Below are 22,456 nucleotides of genomic sequence, written 5' to 3'. Positions count from 1 at the left end.
AATGGAACTGGAAACAAGTTTCAGAGGATGGTTTTGTAAATAAGATTAGACACTTTGGAGAAATAGAACAATGAAAGATGCATTGTAGTAGGACCCTCGAGGGGTAATTTTAGATGATTGGCTTTGAGGCATTTACAGCATGGTGTGGCAAAGGCTGATAGGCCAAGAAACACTTACAGTATACTGTAATTAGGAAATAGTTAATTTCTGATTGTGATGGTGTGAATTACAACATCTGTATTGTCTCACCATTCACGAGACTGAAAAGGGAATAGAAGTTGTTAAAACACCTCTCAGTTGCCCCATCTCTGGGTCAGAAAAGGTTGCTGAATAACCAGAGCCAAGCAGTGGAAGGGTCCAAAACCCATCCCAGGTATTGCCCCATCCCTGGAAATATTCAAGTCCAAGTTGGATGAGACTTGGAGCACTCTTTTGGAGGAAGATGTCCCTGCTCACTGCAGGGGTTGAAGCAGATGGCTTTAAAGGACTTTTCTAACCCAAACTCTTCTGGAAATCCATTCCATGGGATTTATCTGCCTATTCCCCTTGCCAGTGGCATGTTCCACCCTGTGTGCTACCTTTCACAGCTTCCCTGTAGCCAAAATGGTTTAGGATCTCAGTTATGCAGATGTTGGTGCCAAATCAATGTGAAGGACCTGGGGGCTTATGCTGTGTTTGGGTGGATTTGGGGGTTTTGGGTGTTTTTCTGTGCAAAAGTGCAAGTTAAATACTTAGCCTTGTGCCTGAGTGATTTTAAAGATAAAACCCAGTGTGGAGAGGGATTTGGAATTGTCTCCTGCAAACATGGGCACTTCTGGTTGTTGCTGAAATGCAGAAGGAGCAGAATGTATTTCTTCAGCTCCCAAACAGAGAGTAAATGCAAAAGTCAGTGCTTGAGCCAGAGTCTGCCCTGGAGCCCACTGCAGCTCTGCTTCTCTGTTTTGATTTTTTGGTGTCACCAAACTTCTTAGCCCCTTTAATTCTGTCTTGGGGAAGCTTTTCAAAAGGAGCTTCTCATTTCCCCTCCATCTGATTCCACAATATAAATGATCAGCCCTTACTCACCACGTTTGCCTTGAGTGTATCAACCACTCCATGAACTCCCAGATGTGTGTTCTAAATAACATAGTGGTGTTTGCTCCTGTCTGTGTGGATCCTAATCCATCCTAATTCTGATGGACTTTAGGTACAGAGCAGCCCAGAAGATGGATGGGATGGCAGAGAGTGCCTCCAACAGCACCCCCCACACCACACCCGAGCAGTCAGTGGCTGCCCAGTGCCAGCACCACCAGCAGTTCATAGGTGAGGACACTCCTTTGGTGATCAATTGTTCCACATCAGGGATTTGGGCTTTAAGGGGAAGGTTTTATCCAGCAAGTCCTGACTCTTGGGCTTCCCTAAAAAATCTTAAACTAAAAAAAAAAATACAAAACCAAAAAAAAAAACCCAAAAAGCAAAAAACCAAAAAAACCCACAAAAAACAAAACCAAACCTGTAGATTTTTATTATATATATATAATATTAATCTTTATGTTTTATAAAAGTTATATCTATCGTAGTATATATCATCTACATTATTAGCTATAATTTTTATATATTATATATATTTTTAATGTATATGTATGTGTATGTATATATATTAAATTTTTTTGTTTTTTCAGATGTCTATATTTTATATATATAGGATGTGTTTTTGTAGTGTCACACTTGCTAAGTTTATCTGCTGACTCCTGTCTCCCCAGAAGGGTTTTTTCCTCAAGCCCATGGGTCTGTTTCGTCCCTCAAACTATTTTTTTAATCCATCTGGTTTCTTTAAATTCCATGGAAGAGTGGAGGTCCTGGGCAGGAGGGGAAGCAATTCCCTTCCTTGCAAAGGCTGCAGTGGGGATGTGGGTGGAGATGATCCATATTGACCTTCTCCTTGTGGAGCAGAGCCTCTGGGTTTGCTGGTCCTGGGTCTGTGTCTCCATCACCAATCCCAGCTCCTGACACCTCTGCTGCCCAGTTCTATTCCCATTGTACTCCTTAAATACCAGAGATACATTGCCAGGTTCAGGGAAATTCTGAAGGATGGTAGGTGAGGATCATGTTTTCTTATTTCTTTTATTACAAACAGAAAGGAACCATTTTCCTTTCCCCACTGAACCCCCTGAGCTGTGGTTATTTGTTTTTTCTCAGTATAACAAATCAGGGAAAGGAGTAAATTATCTCATTTTTCCTCTCTCATCCCAGCTGGAACATGAAAGAGCCTCCAGTGACAGCAGCACCTTGTGCTCACCTGTACTCTGAGCTTTCCTAACCCTCACCATCTCTTCCAATTTCTGTTCCCAGATGTAACCCACGTCTTTCCTGAGTTCCCAGCCCCTGATCTTGGTAATGTCCTCTTACAAGAAGGTTTCACCTTGAACGACGTGAAAACTCTGCAGGTTCTCTACAGGAGGCACTGTGAGGTGATTGTGTGCAATGTTCTTCGGGGATTATTTGTAATTGATTTATTTTAATATCACTCAAGTGACCAGCTCTTAGGCAAAGCTGGGAATATTTAATTTGCCAGGAATTACAACTCAAATATTGATTTTTTTTTCCACTGTGTGACCTGTTTTATGTTAAGATGGTCACTACTACAGTGCCCATTCTGTTGTTTTTCATGTAAATGATTGACTGTGGGTGGCAGCCCTCCAGCTGAGTGCTCACCCCGGGGTGTTCTTTGCTGCCAGGCCACTTTGGATGTCGTGATGCACCTCCAGTTCCACTACATCGAGAAGCTGTGGCAATCCTTCTGGAGTCCCAAGGCAGCCCCCAGTGATGGCCCCACTGCTCTGCCCTCCAGGTACTCCCCTGCTTCCCTGCTCCACTTCTTGCAGATGATCTCTTCTTAAGATGCAGGTTTTTTTAGTTTTTGTGAGCCTAAAGCCTATTTTTCTTCAGTGCCAAGATTTTAGGTGGATGATCTTACAGGTACAAATCTGTGCCCTTCAAGTGAAACTTATTGTGGGGAGAAAATCCTGTCTGAGATGTTCAGTCATTGCATTTTCTAGACAGAGCAAATAAAAAGAAAAGCAAGCTATAGGATTGTGTACTTGCTGTTACAAAACACCTGCTGGCATCTGAAAATAAACCAGCAGAAAATCAGCATAAATGAGTGCTTTGGAGAATTTGGGAGTATTTTCTGCCCTGCAGAGCTGTGACAAAAAGCATTGGAAGTGTTTAATATTGTAATGCAAAGTTCAGAGCTCTGGGGAAGGGTCTGCTCTGATTAGAGAATTGTGGGGTCACTGAGGTTGGAAAAGCCTCCAGGATCATCAGTCTTGAGGTGTTGGGGCTGGGTTGGACTCAATGATCTTTAAGGTCTCTTCCAACCTGGGAATTCTGGGAATTCTCTGAGTCCATCCATCAACCCAGCACTGCCCTGGTCACCACTCAGCCACGTCCCCAGGTGCCACATCCACACCTTTTTTGGACACTTCCAGGGATGGTGACTCCACCACAGCCTGTTCCAATGCCTGACCACTCTTTCAGTGAAGAAATTTTCCCCATATCCAATCTAAACCTCCCCTGGGGTGACTTGGGGCTGATTTCTCTCATCCTGAGGCTGGACATCCATGTCCCTTGCACCTCCTGCTTTTCCCAGTGATGATTCCCTGCTCAGATTTTAGGGACTCTGAGGTTTTAGGGATATCCAGACTGACTCTCTGCCTTGCCTGGCTGCCCAGACCTGTCAGTGCCTCGTGTTTTGAGGCAGATCATTGCAAACAAAGCTGCTTTAATCTTTTCACTCCTGCCTGGCTCATTGCTGTGCCTCTTCCTCATCCTTTATGCATTGGGAGCTGCTGCCAGGGGAATGGAAATAAGTGAAAACAGAGAAAATTTAAAAAGTGAAGGTTTCTTCTTAAAATTTCTATCACAAATCTGTCCACTCTTACTGAGGCTATAAAGATGAAGGTTTTCTATTCAGAAGAAAAATGGTAAAACATTGAGTAATAAGGAAAAATCCCTCAAAAATCAGTAGAATATGGCCCTGTAGATGTTGCCCAGGGGATATTTTCCTGCAAGGAGTCACTGCCGCTGCGTTTGCTTGGTTTAAAATCTCTTTTTTTTTGAGGGAACAGCTCCCAGGCAGATTGCAACACCCCAGGAGCTGTTTCTAGATACAAAGGGGAAACTGGAGGCAGCTTTTGTGCAGGGCTCTCACACCTCTGCACTAACCCAGAGAGGTAAATAACACACTCCCTCCCCTTCTCAATATATCAGTATAAATACAAACCCCAAGCATGAGAAGATACAGAACATGGATGCACTTCACAGCAGATTTCCTGACCTGTTTCTCCATGTGGGATTTTTTATGCCCATGGAGTTCACCACTAAAATTCTGCAGGCTCAAAGTTTCCTTTAGAGCATGTCCAAGGCTTGGCTTTAATGATTTTGATGGGCAAAAAGACCCTTTCGATGGGGAAAGACCCTTCCAAATTCCCAATTCCCAGCATAATGTGTGAGTGAGCAGCTCTGCTGTGATGCCCTGACACTGAATTCAGGTTTCAACTCTTCCTTATTGCTGTGTAACAAATATCTTGTGCATTTATACATCTACAAAGTGAAAATAAGGGAAGCTGGGTTGACCTCAGTCAGTTACAGACAATATGTTCTGTTCTCATCCATTCAGTCTCCTTCCTTCTGAAAATATTCATCATTTGGAGGGGTTAAACACCTTGAAAACTTCTCAATATCTGTTCATCTGCCCCTAGAGTGGCTGCAAAGTTTTGTCCCCAGTGCTGTGGCTCAGGAGGGTGAGAGCAGAGGAGAGAGGAGAGGGCTGGGAAGGTTTGGGAGCAGCTGGGGCTGTAAGGAGGAGCCAGCTGAGCCTTTGCTGGCTGAGATGGCTATGCTGGAGCTCAGCTCCCACGGGAACAGGGGGTGTGAGAGGCTGTGAAGTTAAAAAGGGAAGAGGGGAAGGCAGGCCAAGCACCAGGAGTGTGGATTTGAGGGAAAATTGCTCCCAGCTCTGGGCCCAAGGACAGGGAGGTGCGGCAGAGACAAGACCTGTACTAGCAGTCAAACATTACCTTTTGCAAGGCAAAAAAAAAGGTTTGTTCTGCTGAAAATTTGAGTTAGAAATGCAGAGGAAGGGGAAAAGCACTGAATGCAAACCTGCTGCTAACTGTGTCTCCTTCCTCCTCGTCCTGCAGTGAAGAGGAAGCCGAAGGGACCCTCCCAAAGGACAAACTGATCACCCTGTGCAAGTACGAGCCCATCCTCAAGTGGATGAGGAGCTGTGACCACATCCTGTACCAGGCCCTGGTGGAGATCCTCATCCCTGACGTGCTCAGGCCAGTGCCCAGTGAGTACCCACAGCCCCCCTGAGTCTGATCTCACTCTGGCCACCACTTGCCACAAAGATTTCCGCTGTACAAACCCACTTGGAGGTGTTTGTCTTGGCTAAAATGTCATGGCAACAGCAGTGCTCCTCCTGCAGCATTGCTCTGGGGGATGTTTTGTACCCCCTGGGAATTCCCCTGCCTTTCAAATTTGGTGTGTTGCATATCACATCTTCTGATCTTGGCCAGGAGTTTGGATATGGGAGCTTTTTGGGATGTGGCTCCTTGGAGGTCTTTGTTTGCACAGAACCATCCTGTCCCTGAGTGCACTCCTGGAAATTAGGGGTCAACTTTTTGGGAGATCAATAAAGGGCTGTTGAGAGTTTTCTCTCTGATTTAGATTCCCAAATATCCCTCTGAGGGCTCTCACAAGCTGGGGCACGAGGGTGTCTCTGAAGAGCAAATGTCAATGCTTGAAAAATGCTCAGAAGGGCCATGAGTAAGAAAAAGACAAAAGAAAATAAGAAAAATAAAAAACATAGAAATGTTTAGGTTGGAAAAGACCTCTAAGTTCATTAAGTCAGATTGTCATAAGGATAAGAGTAAGACAAGAATAAAAGTAAGTATAAGGATAAGAATAAGAAAAGAATAAGACTAAGAATGAGAATAGGAGTAAGGATAAGAATAAGAGTAAGGATAAGAATAAGGATTAAGGATAAGAAGAGTAAGTAAGAATAAGATAAAAATAAGAGTAAGAGTGAGAATAAGAATAAGAGTAAAGACAAGAATAAGAATAAAAAAATGGAAAAGAAGAAGAAAGAGAATAATGAGAAGAGTTTGAGTAATAACATCAAAGAATAATTTGGGTGCATCAAGCCAGCTGATTTCCTTGATGCTGAGTTGACATCTCAGCTAACCAGACCACAGGCTGGGCTTTCCCAGTAGTCCTAAGGTAGAAAATGGTAGCCAAAAATGCCACAGAGCAGCCTTTCTGACTTTGCAGCCTTCCTTGCAGGCACGCTGACCCAGGCAATCCGGAACTTTGCCAAGAGCTTGGAAGGGTGGCTGATGAATGCCATGAGTGAATTCCCCCCCCAGGTCGTGCAGACCAAGGTGAGCAGAGATGGGCCCATCTTGCAGAAGTCCCTGCTGGGGTTTGGCCACCTGGCACAGTGCAATTGTGAACCAAAATCAGCCAGGAGTGGGAGGACAGGTGGCAGTTCCTTTGTACCAGGAGCTGATGGTGCTCTGTCCATGGAGCTTTTCATGTGTCTTGAAATTGCAGATAAAGCTTTGTGGGAGAAAATCATAAAGCCACAGAATATCCTGAGCTGGAAGGGATCCACAGGGATCATCACAAACCCCTGTCCCTGCACCCCAACAAGCCCACCCTGAGCACCCCTGGCAGCGCTGTCCAAATGCTCCTGGAGCTCTGGCAGCCTTTGGGCCAGGACCATTCCCTGTTATCTCTGCCCTGGAATGAGGCTGTCTTCCTGGAAAGCACAGGAGTGAGTGGCATTGCCCCAAGGCTCCTGCTCTCCTAAAGCCAAGGATTCTTGCTGCCTCTTCCCACCATGCTGGTCTCTGCTGGAGGCAGAGTGTGAAAACCTGGTAGCTTAAAGAGAATAAATAATGGAATCATAGAATTATTCAGGTTTGGGTCCTTCCACTGCTGTTCTACCTGGTGGAGCATTGTGTGGCCCGGGCAACCAGGGAGATGTAATGGGAGAGGTCAGAATCCTTCATTCCCTACAACCCAACCCAAAGAGACACCATTGGTTCACAAACCACCCTGTGCCCTCAACATGTTTTACAACCACCTGAGCCCAAGGGTTGACTGAGTTGTTCCAAGTGCCTGGCACAAGGATTAAGCTGGAAATAACCTTTAAGCTGATTTGAGTCCAACCACCACCCCAGCACTGCCCGGGCCACCCCTAAACCATGTTCCCAAATGCCACCTCCACACGTTTTTTGAGCCCTTCCGTGGCTGGTGACTGCAGTGCTGCTGCGTGCAGGGCTGGGCAGGCAGCAGAGCACGCCCTGCAGCCCCTGTGCTGTGTTGCAGGTGGGGGTGGTGAGTGCCTTTGCCCAGACCCTGCGCAGGTACACGTCCCTGAACCACCTGGCGCAGGCGGCGCGCGCCGTGCTGCAGAACACGTCCCAGATCAACCAGATGCTCAGCGACCTCAACCGCGTGGACTTCGCCAACGTGCAGGTAACCCCCAGACCCCCTGCTCCTCACCTGCCCCACAGGTGGGCTCCACTGCCAGGCTCTCTGCTGCTAGCCACTGGTCAATCCCCAGGGCTGGAACCCAGCTGGATGAGCTGGGCGTGCTCAGCCTGGGGAAAAGGAGACTCAGGGGTGACCTCATCACTCTCTGCAGTGATATTGGGGTCTCCTCAAGCCAGGTCTCATAAGCTTTTGGAGATCTATGCCAAACCCAAGATAGCTCAGCTACCTTAGAAGGCATAAAATCAGTAGGATGGCTTCTGTGGTAGCGTTGGAAACAGAAGAATTTTAATAAAAGGCAAAATAACAAGACTCTTTACAGAGAAAAACTCTATACAGAGCCAGGTGGAAGAGGTTCTTGCTCCTGGTAAAACACCTCACAAAAGCAATTAGTTTCTTTGTTCTCTTCTGTTTCTAGTAAAAGGCAGGACTTTTTAGCTCCTGTCTAATTGGCTGTCTTTAAGTTTGAGGTGAAGTCCCACAAGTCCTATGAGGTGTCTTTTTCACTAATTGAGGAGAGAAACTTCTGGGCTTTTTTCCTTTTTAAGGAGACAAAGGATAGTTTTGTCATTCTGTCAACAGAGGGCACATTCTTACACTACAGCTCCTGAAAGGTGCCTGTGCTCAGCTGGGGTTGGGCTCTTTCTCCAGGCAGCACTGACAGAACCAGAGCACACAGCCTCAAGCTGTGCCAAGGGAAATTTAGGTTGGATATCAGGAAAAAAAATATAGGTTGGATATTAGCAAAAAGTTTTTCACAGAAAGGGTGGTAAAGTTCTGCAATGGCTGCCCGGGGAGGTGCTGCAGTCACCATCCCTGGGTGTGTTTAACAAAGCCTGGATGTGGCACTGGGGGCCAGGGTTTAGTTGAGGTGTTGGGGGGGGGCTGGATTCGATGAGCTTGAAGGTCTCTCCCACCCCAGTGATTCTGGGATTCTGTGAACAAGGTGATGGGTTTGGTGTTGCTTTCCCAGGTGAATTTTCCACCTCACCTGGAAAAGGAGTGTCTGTAAGATTCACAGATCATTAAGGCTGGAAAAGACCTCCAAGACCATCCAGTCCAACCTTCAGCTGAACCCTGCCATGCCCACCAAATCGTGTCCCCACATCCACTCATTTTTTGAACACTTCCAGGGGTTTTGACTCCACCACTTCCCTGGGCACCCCATTCCAATGCTTCACCACTTTTCCAATGAAGAATAAAGTGCTTCCAACAATTATGGAGTTCTAAAAATATTGTGGTCCAGACAGATCAGAGGGGCCATGATTCAGAGCTGGTTTGCAGCCCTTGCCTGCTAGAAATTAATTCCTGGGTTGGGATACAACACCATGCAGGCCTGGCTTGAGTAACTGTGAGCCCTTCCTCCTGAGCAGGAGCAGGGCATGAGTAACTGTGAGCCCTTCCTCCTGAGCAGGAGCAGGCCTCATGGGTGTGCCAGTGTGAGGAGGGCATGGTACAGAAGCTGGAGCAGGATTTCAAGCTGACTCTGCAGCAGCAGAGCTCTCTGGACCAGTGGGCCAGCTGGCTGGACAACGTGGTCACTCAAGTGCTGAAGCATCACGAGGGCAGCCCCAGCTTCCCCAAGGCAGCCAGGCAGTTCCTGTTGAAGTGGTCTTTCTACAGGTACATTTTCTTTCTCATTTTGGGGGTATTTCTGCATCAGCCTTGGGGCATGTGAAGAACTCCTTGAAAAGCCAAGGCCAAGTTCTTTACTCCCATGAAACTCTGCTTAACTGTGGTTCTGGTGTCCTTTCAGGATGGGGATAAGATGCTCCATAAACTAAATTTCTTAAAGCCAAGGCCAAGTTCTTTACTCCCATGAAACTCTGCTTAACTGTGGTTCTGGTGTCCTTTCAGGATGGGGATAAGATGCTCCATAAACTAAATTTCTTAAAGCCAAGGCCAAGTTCTTTACTCCCATGAAACTCTGCTTAACTGTGGTTCTGGTGTCCTTTCAGGACAGGGATAGGATAATCCATAAAATAATTTCTTAAATTGTTTTGATACTTTTGGCTCAGAGACAGTGTTATATCCCACAGTACCACCAGGGTCCAGGGCTCACATCAGCCATAGCACAGGTGTAAAACTCAACCCAAATTTCTGATTGCTGCCCCTTCCCAGCTCCATGGTGATCCGGGACCTCACCCTGCGCAGCGCCGCCAGCTTTGGCTCCTTCCACCTGATCCGCCTGCTCTACGACGAGTACATGTTCTACCTGGTGGAGCACCGTGTGGCCCAGGCAACAGGGGAGACCCCAATTGCTGTCATGGGAGAGGTGAGAACCCTTCATTCCCTACAAACCAACCCAAAAGAAGCAGCTCCTGAAAAGACACCGCTGGCTCACAAAGCGCACTGCGCCCTCGGCTTGTTTTACAACAATTATTTATTGAGTTGTTTTGGCACAAGGATAGAGCTCCTGGAGCATCTTCCCTGAGCTGGGGGGCTTGGGGTTTGGGGGTAGTTGAGCATCATTTGGGCTTTGGAAGCCTGGAGGAGGGAGGGAAAGGATCTCCCCACTTCTCTGCACCACCTGTGACTGCCAGCCCTGACTTTGGGATTCCTGACAGGACAAAGTCCATCAAAACCAAGCAAAAATGGTCCAGAAGTTGCTTTCAGCAACTGAACTTCCCCAGGCCTCTGCAAGCTCCAGCATTACATGCACAGTCAGCCACTCCCTACATTTTTGAGGTGAAGAAGAGGATTATGGGGTTCTTTGGGCTGTTTGTGAGGGTTTGGGGTTTTTTTTGCTCACAGTAAGTCTGGTGCCTGCCTTGCAGGCAGGTCCTGTCCTGCCTAGCTGAAGCCACATCCAGTTTTTCCCTCTGAAATACAGAGTTAAAAGCCCCAGCTGAACCTCTGACAGCAATGCTGAAATTACAGTGAATTTAAAACTGAGCCCACGTGCTCAAAACTGATCCATTTGCTCCTTGAATCTTTCACAGAGCTCATGCAGGGAACCAGGCAAACCAAAGCCTGTTGGTTCTGCCTTCCCTCCCACTCCCACACTGCTCCAGCTGCAGTGCTGAGTTCCCACTATTCCCTGCAAAACCTCCACCTCCAGTGATATGAAAGGAACAGGAAAGGCAGAGACTGGCTCACAGCAAAGCCCAGCTGGGGGAGGCTCCCATCCCTCAGGCTTTTTCTTCATTAAACCCTTGCAATATTCCTGGTCTCCAGGAGGAGGCTGATTCTTCCCAGCAAAGAAGGATGAAGTGTCCTCCCACTCTCCTACTCTCCTCAGCTCCTGCCCAGCTTTCCATGACTTTCCAGCATTGCTGTCACAGCAATTTGGTGTCTCAGACCTCCTCATTGAGAGGGACACCACAACTCCAGAGCCAAGGAGCTCCCTGGTTCCACTTGGCACCACGGTCTGGCTGCCCAAACTCTCTCAGACATCACTGCAAAGGCTTTGCAGAGAGGTGAAATGCCAGGAGAGGGGAAATGCCTGAGAGGTGGAAAGGGCTGAGAAAAGGCACCACTTTTACCTGTAGCAGCACTTGGTCATCACCTGGAAGATGGAAAAATTTCCTTTCTTTCATTGTCCCTTCATTCCAGAGCTAAATCCTGCCCTGGATTGTTGTGTGTGTTGTTTGCCCAGAGGCTGAAATGGCAACAAAAGGCTTTTCCCCCAAAAGCTGTGGCTGGTTTTGATTTCTGCTCTCCACCACCAGCACCGATGCTCAGTCTCTCTTGGGTGCTTGAAATTGTCTGGCACCTCAGCTCCCCAAAGCCTCACTGACCCCATAACTCCTTTTTTCTTTCAGTTTGGTGACCTCACATCCCTGTCCCCGACGCTGCTGGACAAAGGTACCTCCCCTCCCTGCCGGGGAGCTCTGCTGCTCGGGGTGGGATGGCCGTGGGAGGGGGGATGCTCCTGCTGCCTCCTGCAGCTGCTGTGCTGGCAGGCAGCTCCCGGTGCCCTGCCCTGAGCCCTGTCCTTTGCAGATGACATCAGCGAGCTGGGCACGGAGGGGGACCCGGGGGAGCCGCTGGTCAAACGGGAGCGCAGCGAGCCCGGCCACTCCCTGCAGGACATCTGAGACCCGGCTTGGACCTGGCCACTCCCTGCAGGACATCTGAGACCCGGCTTGGACCTGGCCACTTCCTGCAGGACATCTGAGACCCGGCTTGGACCTGGCCACTCCCTGCAGGACATCTGACATCTGACCCGGGGCTGGACCGAGCCATCCATCCGGAGCCAGGCAGGGCGTGCCAAGCCCGGGCACCCCCGGATCTGCGTTATTATAGTGCCTCTTAGTTTCTCTTTCTGTTTACTTGTGTTTGAGGATGGGCTGAGCCGGTTTGGCTGCCAGTGTCCCTCCAGAGGGGAGGGAGAAGCTCCAGAGTCTGCTCCCAAGGGATGGGGGGCTCTGTGGTCAGCAGCAGGTGGGATGTGCCTGGCTGGAGGAGCTGTCCTGGCTCTCCAGCTGAAGCACAAACTTCAGCTTTCTCTGTCAGGGAAGGTGCTCTGGGTTCCTTCCCCACGTCTGGACTTCACTGTGATACAAACTTGAACCAATCAGTGCCCAAGAAGAAGGAAAAATAACCCGGCCCTTCTCCTGCAGCCTTTCCAGACAAGCTGTCCTGGCTCTGGCTTTGCCAAATCTCTTGCACCGGGGGCACAGGGCAGCTGGTGTCCCTTGTCCCACCTGGGGAGAGGCTCCAGGCTGCACATCCCGACACAGGACACATCCCAGGACACAGGCGTGCTCTGGGACTATGGGATGAGCATTCCCACCTGCTTCCATGGCTCCCCAGCCTGGCACTTCACCCCAACGCTCCTGGGATGCCATCAGCCAACTCAAGATACCAAAGGACTCCGAGGCAGTGGCAGCTGGAGGCAGAGCGTGTCCATTGTCCCACGTGCCACCATTGCCTGGGGGCAATCCCGTGGTGATCCCGTGGCAATCCTGTGGCGATCCTGTGCTGATCCCATGGCAAGCCCATGGTGATCCCATGGCAATCCCGTGATGATCCCATGGCAATCCTATGGTGATCCCGTGGCAATCCCAGATCCCGTGGCAATCCTGTCTGTGCTGATCCCATGGCAAGCCCATGGTGATCCCATGGCAATCCCGTGATGATCCCATGGCAATCCTATGGTGATCCCATGGCAATCCCATGATGATCCCATGGCAATCCCCATCCTCCACGGTGCCCAGGCAGACAGGAACGGTTCCCACATCCTGGGGTTTGTGAAATTCCCACCCCATGTCCTGCTCTGAGGTTGAAGGAGGGTCTGGAGCAGGGGTGAGGGGGAGTGACCGCAGTGCCTTAGGGTGGGCCTTGTTCCCATTCCCTGCTCCAGGTGGGCCAGCTCACTGGCCCAGCTCGGCTCAGACTGACCCAGCTCAGCTCAGACTGGCCCAGCTTAGCTCAGACTGGCCCAGCAGCCCATCCCAGGTAGGGAGGAGCTGGCACAGACCCCCAGCACCCCACTGGCATTTCCCTCTCTGGGTCCCTTTGCCTTTTCCTGCAGCGTGGCTCCCGTGGGGCTGAGCTGGGGCAGCTCTGCAGGGTTTATCCCCTTCCCGTGTCCTGTGGGGTCTGTGCTGCCATGGATTGCCCCGGGGTGCTGTGGGCTACAGGGCAGAGGAGGGGGGGATCTGTCATCAAGCTAAACTGCAAAACAAAGCCCTGGGGCAAATCTCTCTGTGAATAAAGGCCGTGTCATAAATAGTTTTTATTATTATGGTTTCTCATGATGCAGTGTTTGCTGTGAGCTTTTCCAGGTGTGCATTTGCCTAGCAGAGTATCTTCTACACAAATCTCTGATTTTCTCATTCCCAGTGGCACTAAGGCAGCTGTGGCACTTTCAAACAGCTCCTAATGGCAAGTGAAATCAGAGTGTGTGCAGTGGCACATCCTCCCTCTGCCCCACTGTTGTGCCAGGGTGGTGTTTGTCTGTAAATGTCTCACATGGAAGTGGCAGGAGAGAAGTGAGAGAGGCAGATTTAAATGTACATAGCCATGAAAACTCCCTGGGTCAGAGTCCACACTTGGGATCCTGCTGATGAGATAAGAGAGTCTAAAAAAACAACTGAGCAACCAAATCTTTACTGCCCTGCTCCCACTGAGGGCCACAGGAAGTTCAGCCCTTCCTCTGAGGAAGGCAGCGTGCAAAGGAGATGCTCTGGAGCTCTGCAGCAGCGCTGGGGAGGCTGCAGCACCCAAACCCCCTCCACACAACTCCCAGCTAAAGCTGAACAGCAATAAATGTGTATCCAGTGCTCAGGCCTGCACAAGGAGTGTCGTGGTCCCATTTCTTCTGTGATCCCTGGGAGGTGCCAGGAGATGCTGCAGCAGCCTGGGGGGATGCAGGAGCTGCCCAGGGTGATTAAAGCAGTTCAGGGCAGGGGTCTGCAGGAAGGCAGATTCCCCCTGAGCAGCAGCTGGTGTGTCAGATAACCCAGAGGGGAGCAGAGCTGAGGGATCAGACTGAGCACAGGGCCGCAGGAGGATTTTCTAATTAAGCTTCCAGACTAATTGAGAGGATGAGGGCAGTGGGGATGGGAGGGATGTGACAAGGGCTGGGTCATTCCTGCTCTGACCCCTCGGGAAGGTTCAGCCTCTGTGCCTTTGCTTCACTCTCCCTCTGGATTAAGCCCAGTCTGGCTGCACCAGACAGAGCCTGTTCCTTTGGGAATCTCAGCTCTGGAAGCAGGAGATTATTTCCCCCAGGGGAGCTGGGCAGCACCTCGTGACCCTGAGAAAAATCTGCCTCTAACCACAAAGCAAACACAGCTCAAATCCTCCTGTTAGCACCTACACCCCATCCTCAGCCTGCCTCTGGCTCCATCACCCCTCCCAGACGGGCAAATCCTGCACAGATTCAGTCCAAGCAGCCCAGGATTTTGTCTTCCACCTCTTCCCAAGCATCAGAGAGCACCAGGAGGTGGCAGGAGAAGGGGAGGTGCCACCAAGCCTGGGGAAATCAGGGGGGTAGAACATTCCAGAAGCAGATGAACAGTGCCAGTCCCTGCAGCTCATCCCAGAAAGGCAACCCTGGAGCTGGGCAGGGTGGCACAGCCCAGGGAGTACCCAAGGGGCAGGGGACACTGCAGTGCCACCAGCCTGGGAGGAGCTGCTGGTCTGGGGACAGCCAGGACATCTTGGAGTGTCTGGCACAAGGATCTTCCCTGAGCTGGGGGGTTTGGGGTGGTTGAGCATCATTTGGGCTTTGGAGGCCTAGAGGAGGGAGAGAAAGGATCTCTCCCCTTCTCTGCACCACCTGTGACTGCCAGCCCTGACTTTGGGACTCCTGACAGGACAAAGTCCATCAAAACCAAGCAAAAATGGTCCAGAAGTTGCTTTCAGCAACTGAACTTCTCCAGGCCTCTGCAAGCTCCAGCATTACCTGCACAGCTGGGCAGGGTGGCACAGCCCGAGGGGCAGGGGACACTGCAGTGCCACCAGGCTGGAGGGTGCTGCTGCTCTGGCACAGCCAGGACATCCTGGAGAGCTCCAATCTGTGTGTGGCTGCTGGGATACGAAGGTGGGATGAGCCCTGGACTCATCTCCTCTTTGTCCCCTTTGTGTCCCTTGGCTGGGATGGCTTCAGGTTCATGTTCTGGCACTCCTGGATTGTCCCCACGGTGTCACACAACAGGCCCCCACATCTAGGAAGCCTCTGGGACAGGGACTTGAGACTTGAGACAGGAAATGAAGTTATCAAAATAAACCAACACAAAATACGGATTTGAAAGCAGGAACCAGAGCCACCTTCTGTTGTTTCCTTGCAACTTCTCCCATAATTTGCTCTGCAACAGCACCTTCCCTTGAGCCAGTGCAGCCCCGTCCTGTCCGTGTGGCCCCAGGGCACAGGAACATCAGCCAGACCTGCCTGGATGGGCAGGAGAGGCTCAGGAGGGCTCCCAGCATCAGCAGTCCCAGTTTCCACCCAGCCCTGGCATTGTCCCCAGCCCAGTGTCACCCCCTACCTGCCCCAGCCCCCCTCACCTTGTTCCTGCTGCCCAGCACGGGCTCAGGCCATGGGGATGTTTCATTCCAGACCCTTCCCCTGCTGTGCCCCAGCCCTGCCCTGTCCTGGGCTCCATCCCTGCTCCTCCCTGGGCTGGGGGATGTTTCTGCAGGGAGAAGGGCCCTTCCCTGCTGCCCTGGCAGCACTGAGAGCCCCAGGGATCGGCTGGGAGCCCAAAGGATTTGAGAGCCCAAAGGATTCCCTGGACAGAGGCTTCCCTTCCCCGTGTGGCTGTCACTGTCCCTGCTCAAGGCAGGGAAACTGAGGCACAGACACAGAGACCTCGTGGCTGCAATTCGCTGTCCCCCTGGCTACCAGAGGGGACAGGTTCTGCTGGCCCTGCCCTGCCTGGTCCCTGGCCTGGCTCTGTGGATGAGGCAGGAGGAGCCTGGCTAATCCAGGGCTCAGCTGGGGCAGTTTAACCACAAACAGGCTTCACCTGGAGCAGGCAGTGTGGGGGCAGGTCCACAGCCACCCCTGCAGCTCCTTCAGGGTGTGTTTATAAACCCACACCCCCCCTCACCCCAGGGGCTTTGTTTCTCTGTTTCCTTTTTTTTTTCCCCTTTTTTTTTTTTTTTTTTTTTTTTTTTTTTTTTTTTTTTTTGGGATTCCTGACAGAGCAAAGTATTTTGGGAGCTGAGGGTAAGAGTCTGTTTTGGGCATTTAACAGTTAAAGAAGCAGTGGCACGCTAACCGAGCACATTAAAACAAAGAGTTGGCAGCTCCTGAAGGAAAAGAGCTTGTGCTCCACTGTTCCAACTTGTCAGTCAACTCATGCCAGCACTCTCCCTGTCTGCCTCTTCTCCACACCCTCATTACATGTGTCTGTCTGGACTGATCTGCTCATCTGTTCAGGGACTCTTCTGACAAGTCAAAAATTCTGCCTCTTTCTGCTCTGGAATTGGATCAAACCACCTCAGCTTTTTTTTTTTTTTAAACCCCCCCCCCCCCCCCCCCCCGGGGGTTTTTTTTTTTTTTTTTTTTTTTTTTTTCCCTTTTTTTTTTTTTTTTTTTTTTTTTTTTTTTTTTGCCTTTTTGGGATTCCTGACAGAGCAAAGTATTTTGGGAGCTGAGGGGCATTTGAGAGTTGCTAATTCGGGGTGTTTGGGATGTTCTGCTAGAGCTTAGAGCTTTCTTCCAGTGCTACCAAGCAGGTAAGGACACAACCATCACCTCCCCCAGCGCCCCTGCCCTGGGCTGGCTCTGGGGGCTGGAGTGTCCCAGCACTGTCCTCCTCCTGTGTCACATCCCAGGTGAAGGGACAATGTCCTCACGTGGCTCTGGACTGCCCCTGGGGCTCGATGCCCAGCCCAGCTGCAGCACCCCGGTGCCTGTACCAAGGAATTCCCTCCTGGCACGGCCTCTCCCTCCCCCGTGGAGCTGCTCCCTCGCCCTGCTCGGCCAGGAGGACACCGTGGAGAGCTGCAGAGGGTACGTGGGAGGTGCTGAGCCCTGGCCTTGCATGTTTGTCCTCAAGGGACATGTCCCTTTTGTGGGACGTGTTGGGTCCAGTCTGGGAGGCTCTCGAGGCACGGGCTGGAGTCATCCCATGTACAAAGGGTAAGGCTGGGGCTGTTCCCTGTGCCCAGGGCAAGGCTGGAGTCATTCCCCTTGCCCAGGCCAAGGCTGGGGCTGTTCCCCATGCCCAGGGCAAGGCTGGTGGGCATGGGCTGGAGTTATTCCCCATAGCATACCCTGGGCAGGGCTGGTGGGCATGGGCTGCAGTCATTCCCCCTGCCCAGGGCAAGGCTGGTGGCTGCCCGTGGTGTCTCTGCTGTCCCACCACGGTGTCCTAGGCAGCAGCTGACCCCTGTGTCCCCACTGCCGTGCCAGGAGCTCCTGTGAGCTGGGGGTGGCCCTGCTGGAGCCCTCCTGCCCGGGCCCCGACCCGCAGCTGGTGCGCAGGATCGTGGCCCAGGTGGAGTTCTACCTGTCCGACGAGAACCTGGCCAAGGACGCCTTCCTGCTCAAACACGTGCAGAAGAACAAGATGGGCTTTGTCAGCATCAAGCTGCTGACATCCTTCAAGAAGGTGGGTCCTGGGGGTGCAGGCTGCCTCCTGTGGGGTGTGGGGAGCTCTGGGCTGTGTCCTGCTGCTGCAGAGCTGGGCTCTGCTCAGTTCCCTGCAGCAGCTCTGTGCCCAGGGGAGCAGGGAAAGCTCCTCAAATCACCCCCAGGGCTGGCTTCACCTCTTCTACCCATGGACTGCTTTGGAAGTGATCATCCCTTAATCAAAAAACCCAGGGAAGTGCTGGTGGTGTGGCTTAGGGGGAAATTGTGGCTCCTTGCCAGAGCCTGGGGGACACTGGGGCTGTCTGCAGATCCCAGAGCTGCTCGGGCAGAAGGGGGACATTGCCCTGGGGGTGTTGGATGGGGTCACAGCCTGCCTGGAGGGGGGGTTTAGCGTGGTCCCTGCCTCTGTGGGGGATGCAGAGCGATGGGGATTCCACCCTCTGTGCCCAGGTGAAATACCTGACCCGGGACTGGCGCCTCACCCTCTACGCCCTCAAGTTCTCGTCGCTGCTGGAGGTGAACAAGGAGGGCACCAAAGTGCGGCGGCGCCTCCCCATCCCCGAGTACCTGCTGAGCGTCCCCCCCAGCAAGCTGCTGCTGGCCTGGGAGCTGCAGCCGCGGGAGCAGGACCTGCCCCTGCAGAAAAACTTCCTGGACACCATCACGAGGATGTTCAGCCCCTTCGGCGCCATCGCCTCCATCCGCCTGCTGCGGCCGGGCCGCAAGCTGCCCTCGGACGTGCGCAGGTACTCGGCGCGGTTCCCCGAGCTGCTGAGCCGCTGCTGTGCCCTGGTGGAGTACGAGAGCCTGGAGAGCGCCCGCGGCGCCGCCGAGAGCCTGGGGCACCGCGACTGGCACGGCATCAGGGTGGTGCGGCTGTGCGGCAAGGGCGGCAGGAAGAAAGCCGGGGAGGAGCGGGCGGCTTGGAAGGCGCCACCCGCATCTCTGACCTTCCCCCGCAGCCTGGAGGATTCCCTCCTCGAGCCCGACGATGCCTCAGGGTCGCTGTCCCCTCTCCTGAACCGGGAGCTGCTGGCACCCACCTGGCCTGGCGGCGACTTCGCGCCGGGAAATTCCAGCGGGTTCCCCGGCTCGCCGCTCCCTCCGCTCGGAGCGGGCGCCGAGAGCCGCCCGGGGGGCGCGGGGGGGTCCTGGACACCCTGGGGCAGCTTTCTCTGTCCCCAAGCTCCCTCCAGCCATGGACAGGGGGTGTCCGAGCCCCTCAGCCTGTGGGACGGGGTCCTGCCCCACTACCCCCAGGGCACCGAGGGCTCCGGCAGCAGCTTCGGGAGAGGAGAGCTCGTCCTGCGGCGCTGAGAATCCTTCAGATTCAGGGCTAGGGTTTGTGATTGTCTTTCTTTTCCCTTCTTCTTTCGAGAGGAAGACTTTGCTATGGTCCCGCGAGCTGTGGGCAGTGGCAGTGCAGCTGATCCAGGGGACAGAAGTTTTGGGGCAAGGGCAATGCTCGAGGCAGATGCTGAGCAGCAGCAGGAGCTGTGCTGTGCTCATGCCAGTGAGACTGTGCTTGCTCAGGGCCCTGGGCTTGGGGTCCAGGTTTTGGGTGAGAAATGGACAATAAAGACAGATTAAGTTTCCAGGCACTTTCTGGGTCATGCTGTGATTTTTTTTTCTTTCTTTTCTTTTTTATTGTTTTTTTCCCCTAATCTTTCCAGGCCTTGGTGCTGCCTGAGGTGCAGCCAGACAAGGGAAGGATGGTCCCTGCCTGCTGCTGTCTCCCTTGCTGTCCTTGGGGTGGTGGGGACACTGAGGGCTGCCCGGGTTGGCTGAGCCTGAGAGAGGCAAGAGTGATGGCAGGGCCATGGTTCTTCCTGGCTGTTGGCTGCTCAAGGCTCTCTGCCATCTCTCAGGATGGAATGGGCGGGATTCCTGTGTCCCTCCTGCTCCCACAGCCTCCCCAGCTCCTCTGGGAAAGGGTTAAGGGAGGCTACAGGTGGCTCTCAGGGGTGTGCCAGTGTAAGTGCCCTTGGGCTGTGCCCAGAGCTGGGATGTGGTGGGATGAGTCCCACACCTGCAGGGGTCACACCTTGTGTGAGGAGAGCTTTGGGGGCAGTCCCTGCAGTCAGGAGCTCCTGGCTGAGGATGAGGGGGGTGGAAAACAAAGCAGGTGTGGGTTCTGGTGCCCATCACCCAGCCAGGATCCTGGCACTGAGGAGTTGTTCTACGGGTAGTGAGGAGAATTCTCTGGCCTGGGAATTCCTTGTCCTTGTGGTGAATTTCATCCCCCAGATCCCAGCTGGGAATGGCCTCTTGCTGGGGCAAGCAGGTCTGGGAAATTCCTGAGAGAATAGTTTGTCACAAGTGCTCAGGGAGCCTCCAGGGAAGATGCCATCCTAAACCTGCTGGTTGTGAATGGAGAGAAACTGGTGGGAACTGGGATGGTCTTGGCCCCAGTGCTCCTGAAATGGTTGAATTTAATGCTGTCAGTGTGAGGAGAAAGATGGACACAGGAGCTGCTTCCCAAAACTTGGAGAGAGGAAATGTTCTGCTGCTCAGGGAGCTACTCAGCAGAGTTCCTGGGAATCTTCAAGGGGCTTCTTTGTGACCCTCTGGAGCAGGTAATTCCCAGGTCTGGAGGGCAGCCCCAGTGCCCAGTCCCTCTCCCATTCCTGTGGCAGGGCAAAATCATCCCCTCCCTGCTCCCCCCACCACACCACTCCACATCCTGCTGGTTTTCCATAAAAATATCCTTTTTATTGACCTCTCTCTCGGTGCTCCCACACCGTCCCTCAGCGCCTGCAGCCAGACGGGATCTTCGGGGCCTTGGAGCCCCCACAGATTTCAGGCTTCTCCCCCTGCCAGAGAGAGCCATGAGAGCCCCAGCAGGGATGGGGATGTGTCCCCAAGCCCTGCTGTCCCCACAGAGCCTTGTCCTACCTGGTAGAGGTGACAAACCAGCCCCAGCAGCGAGGCCTCTGCCTGTGCCTGCAGCTCGTCCGTGTGCTTCTGCGGGGGGACACGGGGCCGGTCAGGGGGGTCCCCAGGGTGTCCCAGCCCTACCTGGCACCCGCTGCCCCCTGCCATACCCCATTGATGGTGATCCAGGGCACGTACTGGTGCGGGGGCTCCAGTGCCTCGGTCAGCTGGGCGTTATGGTGCATCAGGGCCACCCCTGTGTCCCCCTGCACGCAGGCGCTGATGCGGCTGCTGTCCACCTCTGGGGCGTAGATCTGCAGGCACTGCCGGGCACAGGGGACATGGGGCTGGTCAGGGGGACGGGGACAGCCCCCATGTGGGGCATGAGGGGTGGGGAGGGGGACATACAGCCTCTAGGTTCTTGGTGACAGAGCTGCCCGACTCCAGGCAGAAGATGACGGGGAAGTAGGTGCTGAAGTTCTTGGCCTCGTGCATCAGACAGGCCTACGGGGACAGGGCGGGCGGTGAGGGGCTGCTGGAACCCCCCGTGCCAGCCCCGTGGGAACGGGGACCGTCACCTCCATCATGTTGCCCAAGCATTCCTCGGGGCCGTGCTGGCACTGGAAGTCCCACTTGCCGCTGACGTTCCTCTCCTGCGGGACCAAGCGGTCTGAGCGGGGCCGGCGGCACCGGGGCGAGCGCCGGGAGGGCCGGCTCCTACCTGGGCGTTGCCGTAGGGCACCAGGGTGATGCTCAGCATCTCTTCGGGCAGCAGCAGCCAGGTGGGGAAGAGCTTGAGGACCAGGAACTCGCGGCACGCAGGGCACAGGCTCTCGTAGTACAGGCTCAGCTCCACGGGCGCGGCCGCGGGGTGAGGGAGGCTGGGGCAGCGGCTCTCCACCTGCACACGGGAGGGTTTTGGGGTGCACAGAGGGGTACGGCTGCAGCCCCCCTATGCCGGTATCTGTAGGGATGGGGCAAAGCTCCGGGATGGGGGAAGAAGGGGGATGAGGGTGCGCAGGGCTAGAGGGAAGTGAGAGTGGTCAGGAGATTTCTGCTGCCGCGCGATCCTGTGCGTGGCTGGCACCCAGCGCTGGGGCTTTCCACCAGAACTTCCCCAAAACATTTCAGGGGAAAACAAATTTAGACCAGGATGTGCCTGGGTGGGGGTACGGCCCAGCACCCAGTGCCCGGGGAAAGCTGCAGCCCCGTGGGGCTCACAGGGCGCTGTCACTGCCCGGCTCTGTTTGGGGCAGAATAAGCCAAAAAGCGGTTTTACACTTAAAAAGCAGAAGTGCCAGCGGTGGCTGGGGAGGGGCAGGGTTCGGCTGGACCACAGCCGTTCCCAGGGATGCTGGGGAATGCCGTAGTGCCCGCGTGGCACCGGCGGCTCTGAGCATCCCTGCAGATGCGACCCTGTGCCTCGGCGACGCTCGCAGCTGGCGCTCGCTCCAGGCATCGCTGCCAGGCGCTGCCCCAGCCCTGTCCCCGCGTCCCTGGGCAGGCGGGAGGTGGCCCAGCGTGCCGGGTGACCCTGCCCTTGTCCCCAGCCCCGGCAGCAGCGGCGGCTCTGACCTGGCAGGCGACGGCGGTGTCCCGAGAGCTGCACCAGCGGTGGGCAGGGTAATCACAGCCGGGGGCCACGCCGAGCCCCGGGGCCACCAGGGCCACCAGCGCCAGGACAGCCAGCGGCACCGTGGGGGCCATGAGGACGCCGGGGTGACGCGGAAATGAGCCCGTCCCAGTCGGGACTTTTAAAGCTCGGCTGTGCCCGCCTCCCCGCGCCCTCGCTGCCCTTCCTGCCGCCCCGGCCGCCCCTCCCGTGACGCCGCCGGCCCACGTGGGGCTGCCGGGCTCCGGGGCTGCGTTCCCCGCGGGCTGTGACAGCTCCGGCAGTGAAAGCCAGCCCGGAGCAGCCAGGCGTGGAGCTCCCCGAGCAGGGAGCGGGGCTGGCTGCCGGCACGGCCCGCGGTGGGTGCGGGGCCGGGGCAGCTCCGGTGCGGGACGGGGGTGCAGCCCCGCACATCCCGAGCTCAGTGGCGGGGC

General features: G+C 53.9%; 3 protein-coding genes across 7 annotated transcripts in view; 2 read left to right on the top strand and 1 right to left on the bottom strand.

Annotated features, from left to right (window-relative positions):
• RFX2 (regulatory factor X2) overlaps positions 1-11,683 on the top strand; it is a 72,976-nt gene extending 61,293 nt beyond the window's left edge. For all 5 annotated transcript variants that reach the window (XM_041416518.1, XM_041416508.1, XM_041416498.1 and 2 more), the window contains 10 exons: positions 1,187-1,302; positions 2,332-2,450; positions 2,718-2,830; positions 5,184-5,335; positions 6,328-6,425; positions 7,378-7,527; positions 8,957-9,165; positions 9,664-9,817; positions 11,307-11,349; positions 11,488-11,683. In XM_041416518.1, coding sequence (XP_041272452.1) covers positions 1,187-1,302; positions 2,332-2,450; positions 2,718-2,830; positions 5,184-5,335; positions 6,328-6,425; positions 7,378-7,527; positions 8,957-9,165; positions 9,664-9,817; positions 11,307-11,349; positions 11,488-11,582 — 1,249 coding nt within the window. In that variant the 3' untranslated portion in view covers positions 11,583-11,683. The remainder of the gene's footprint in view (positions 1-1,186; positions 1,303-2,331; positions 2,451-2,717; positions 2,831-5,183; positions 5,336-6,327; positions 6,426-7,377; positions 7,528-8,956; positions 9,166-9,663; positions 9,818-11,306; positions 11,350-11,487) is intronic.
• A 4,956-nt stretch (positions 11,684-16,639) lies between these two features.
• LOC121341502 (la-related protein 6-like) lies at positions 16,640-18,853 on the top strand. Its single transcript, XM_041415030.1, has 3 exons — positions 16,640-16,954; positions 17,357-17,555; positions 17,987-18,853. The coding sequence occupies exons 1-3, from the start codon at positions 16,788-16,790 to the stop codon at positions 18,851-18,853; spliced, it is 1,233 nt and encodes a 410-aa protein (XP_041270964.1). The 5' UTR covers positions 16,640-16,787.
• A 1,373-nt stretch (positions 18,854-20,226) lies between these two features.
• Positions 20,227-22,208, bottom strand: IFI30 (IFI30 lysosomal thiol reductase). Its single transcript, XM_041416455.1, has 7 exons — positions 21,986-22,208; positions 21,132-21,311; positions 20,989-21,063; positions 20,819-20,914; positions 20,581-20,733; positions 20,432-20,500; positions 20,227-20,349 (listed from the first exon to the last, which is right to left on the bottom strand). Exons 1-7 carry the CDS (start codon positions 22,115-22,117, stop codon positions 20,284-20,286), a joined length of 771 nt encoding a protein of 256 aa, XP_041272389.1. The 5' UTR covers positions 22,118-22,208; the 3' UTR covers positions 20,227-20,283.
• Positions 22,209-22,456: the final 248 nt, after the last annotated feature.

This window comes from Onychostruthus taczanowskii, unplaced genomic scaffold (assembly GCF_017590055.1).
Source record: "Onychostruthus taczanowskii isolate IOZ18803 unplaced genomic scaffold, ASM1759005v1 scaffold106, whole genome shotgun sequence".
Lineage (NCBI taxonomy): Eukaryota > Metazoa > Chordata > Aves > Passeriformes > Passeridae > Onychostruthus > Onychostruthus taczanowskii.
Note: the sequence above shows the minus strand (reverse complement) of the source record. Positions and strands in the feature narration are given on the sequence as shown.

Coding starts and splice junctions, on each gene's coding strand:
- LOC121341502 (XM_041415030.1), top strand. CDS start 16,788: ATGTCCTCACGTGGCTCTGGACTGCCCCTGGGGCTCGATGCCCAGCCC. Junction 16,955..17,356: donor ACCGTGGAGAGCTGCAGAGG/GTACGTGGGAGG, acceptor CTGCCGTGCCAG/GAGCTCCTGTGAGCTGGGGG. Junction 17,556..17,986: donor TGCTGACATCCTTCAAGAAG/GTGGGTCCTGGG, acceptor CTCTGTGCCCAG/GTGAAATACCTGACCCGGGA.
- IFI30 (XM_041416455.1), bottom strand. CDS start 22,117: ATGGCCCCCACGGTGCCGCTGGCTGTCCTGGCGCTGGTGGCCCTGGTG. Junction 20,915..20,988: donor GCTTGGGCAACATGATGGAG/GTGACGGTCCCC, acceptor CTGTCCCCGTAG/GCCTGTCTGATGCACGAGGC. Junction 20,734..20,818: donor TCACCAAGAACCTAGAGGCT/GTATGTCCCCCT, acceptor TGTGCCCGGCAG/TGCCTGCAGATCTACGCCCC.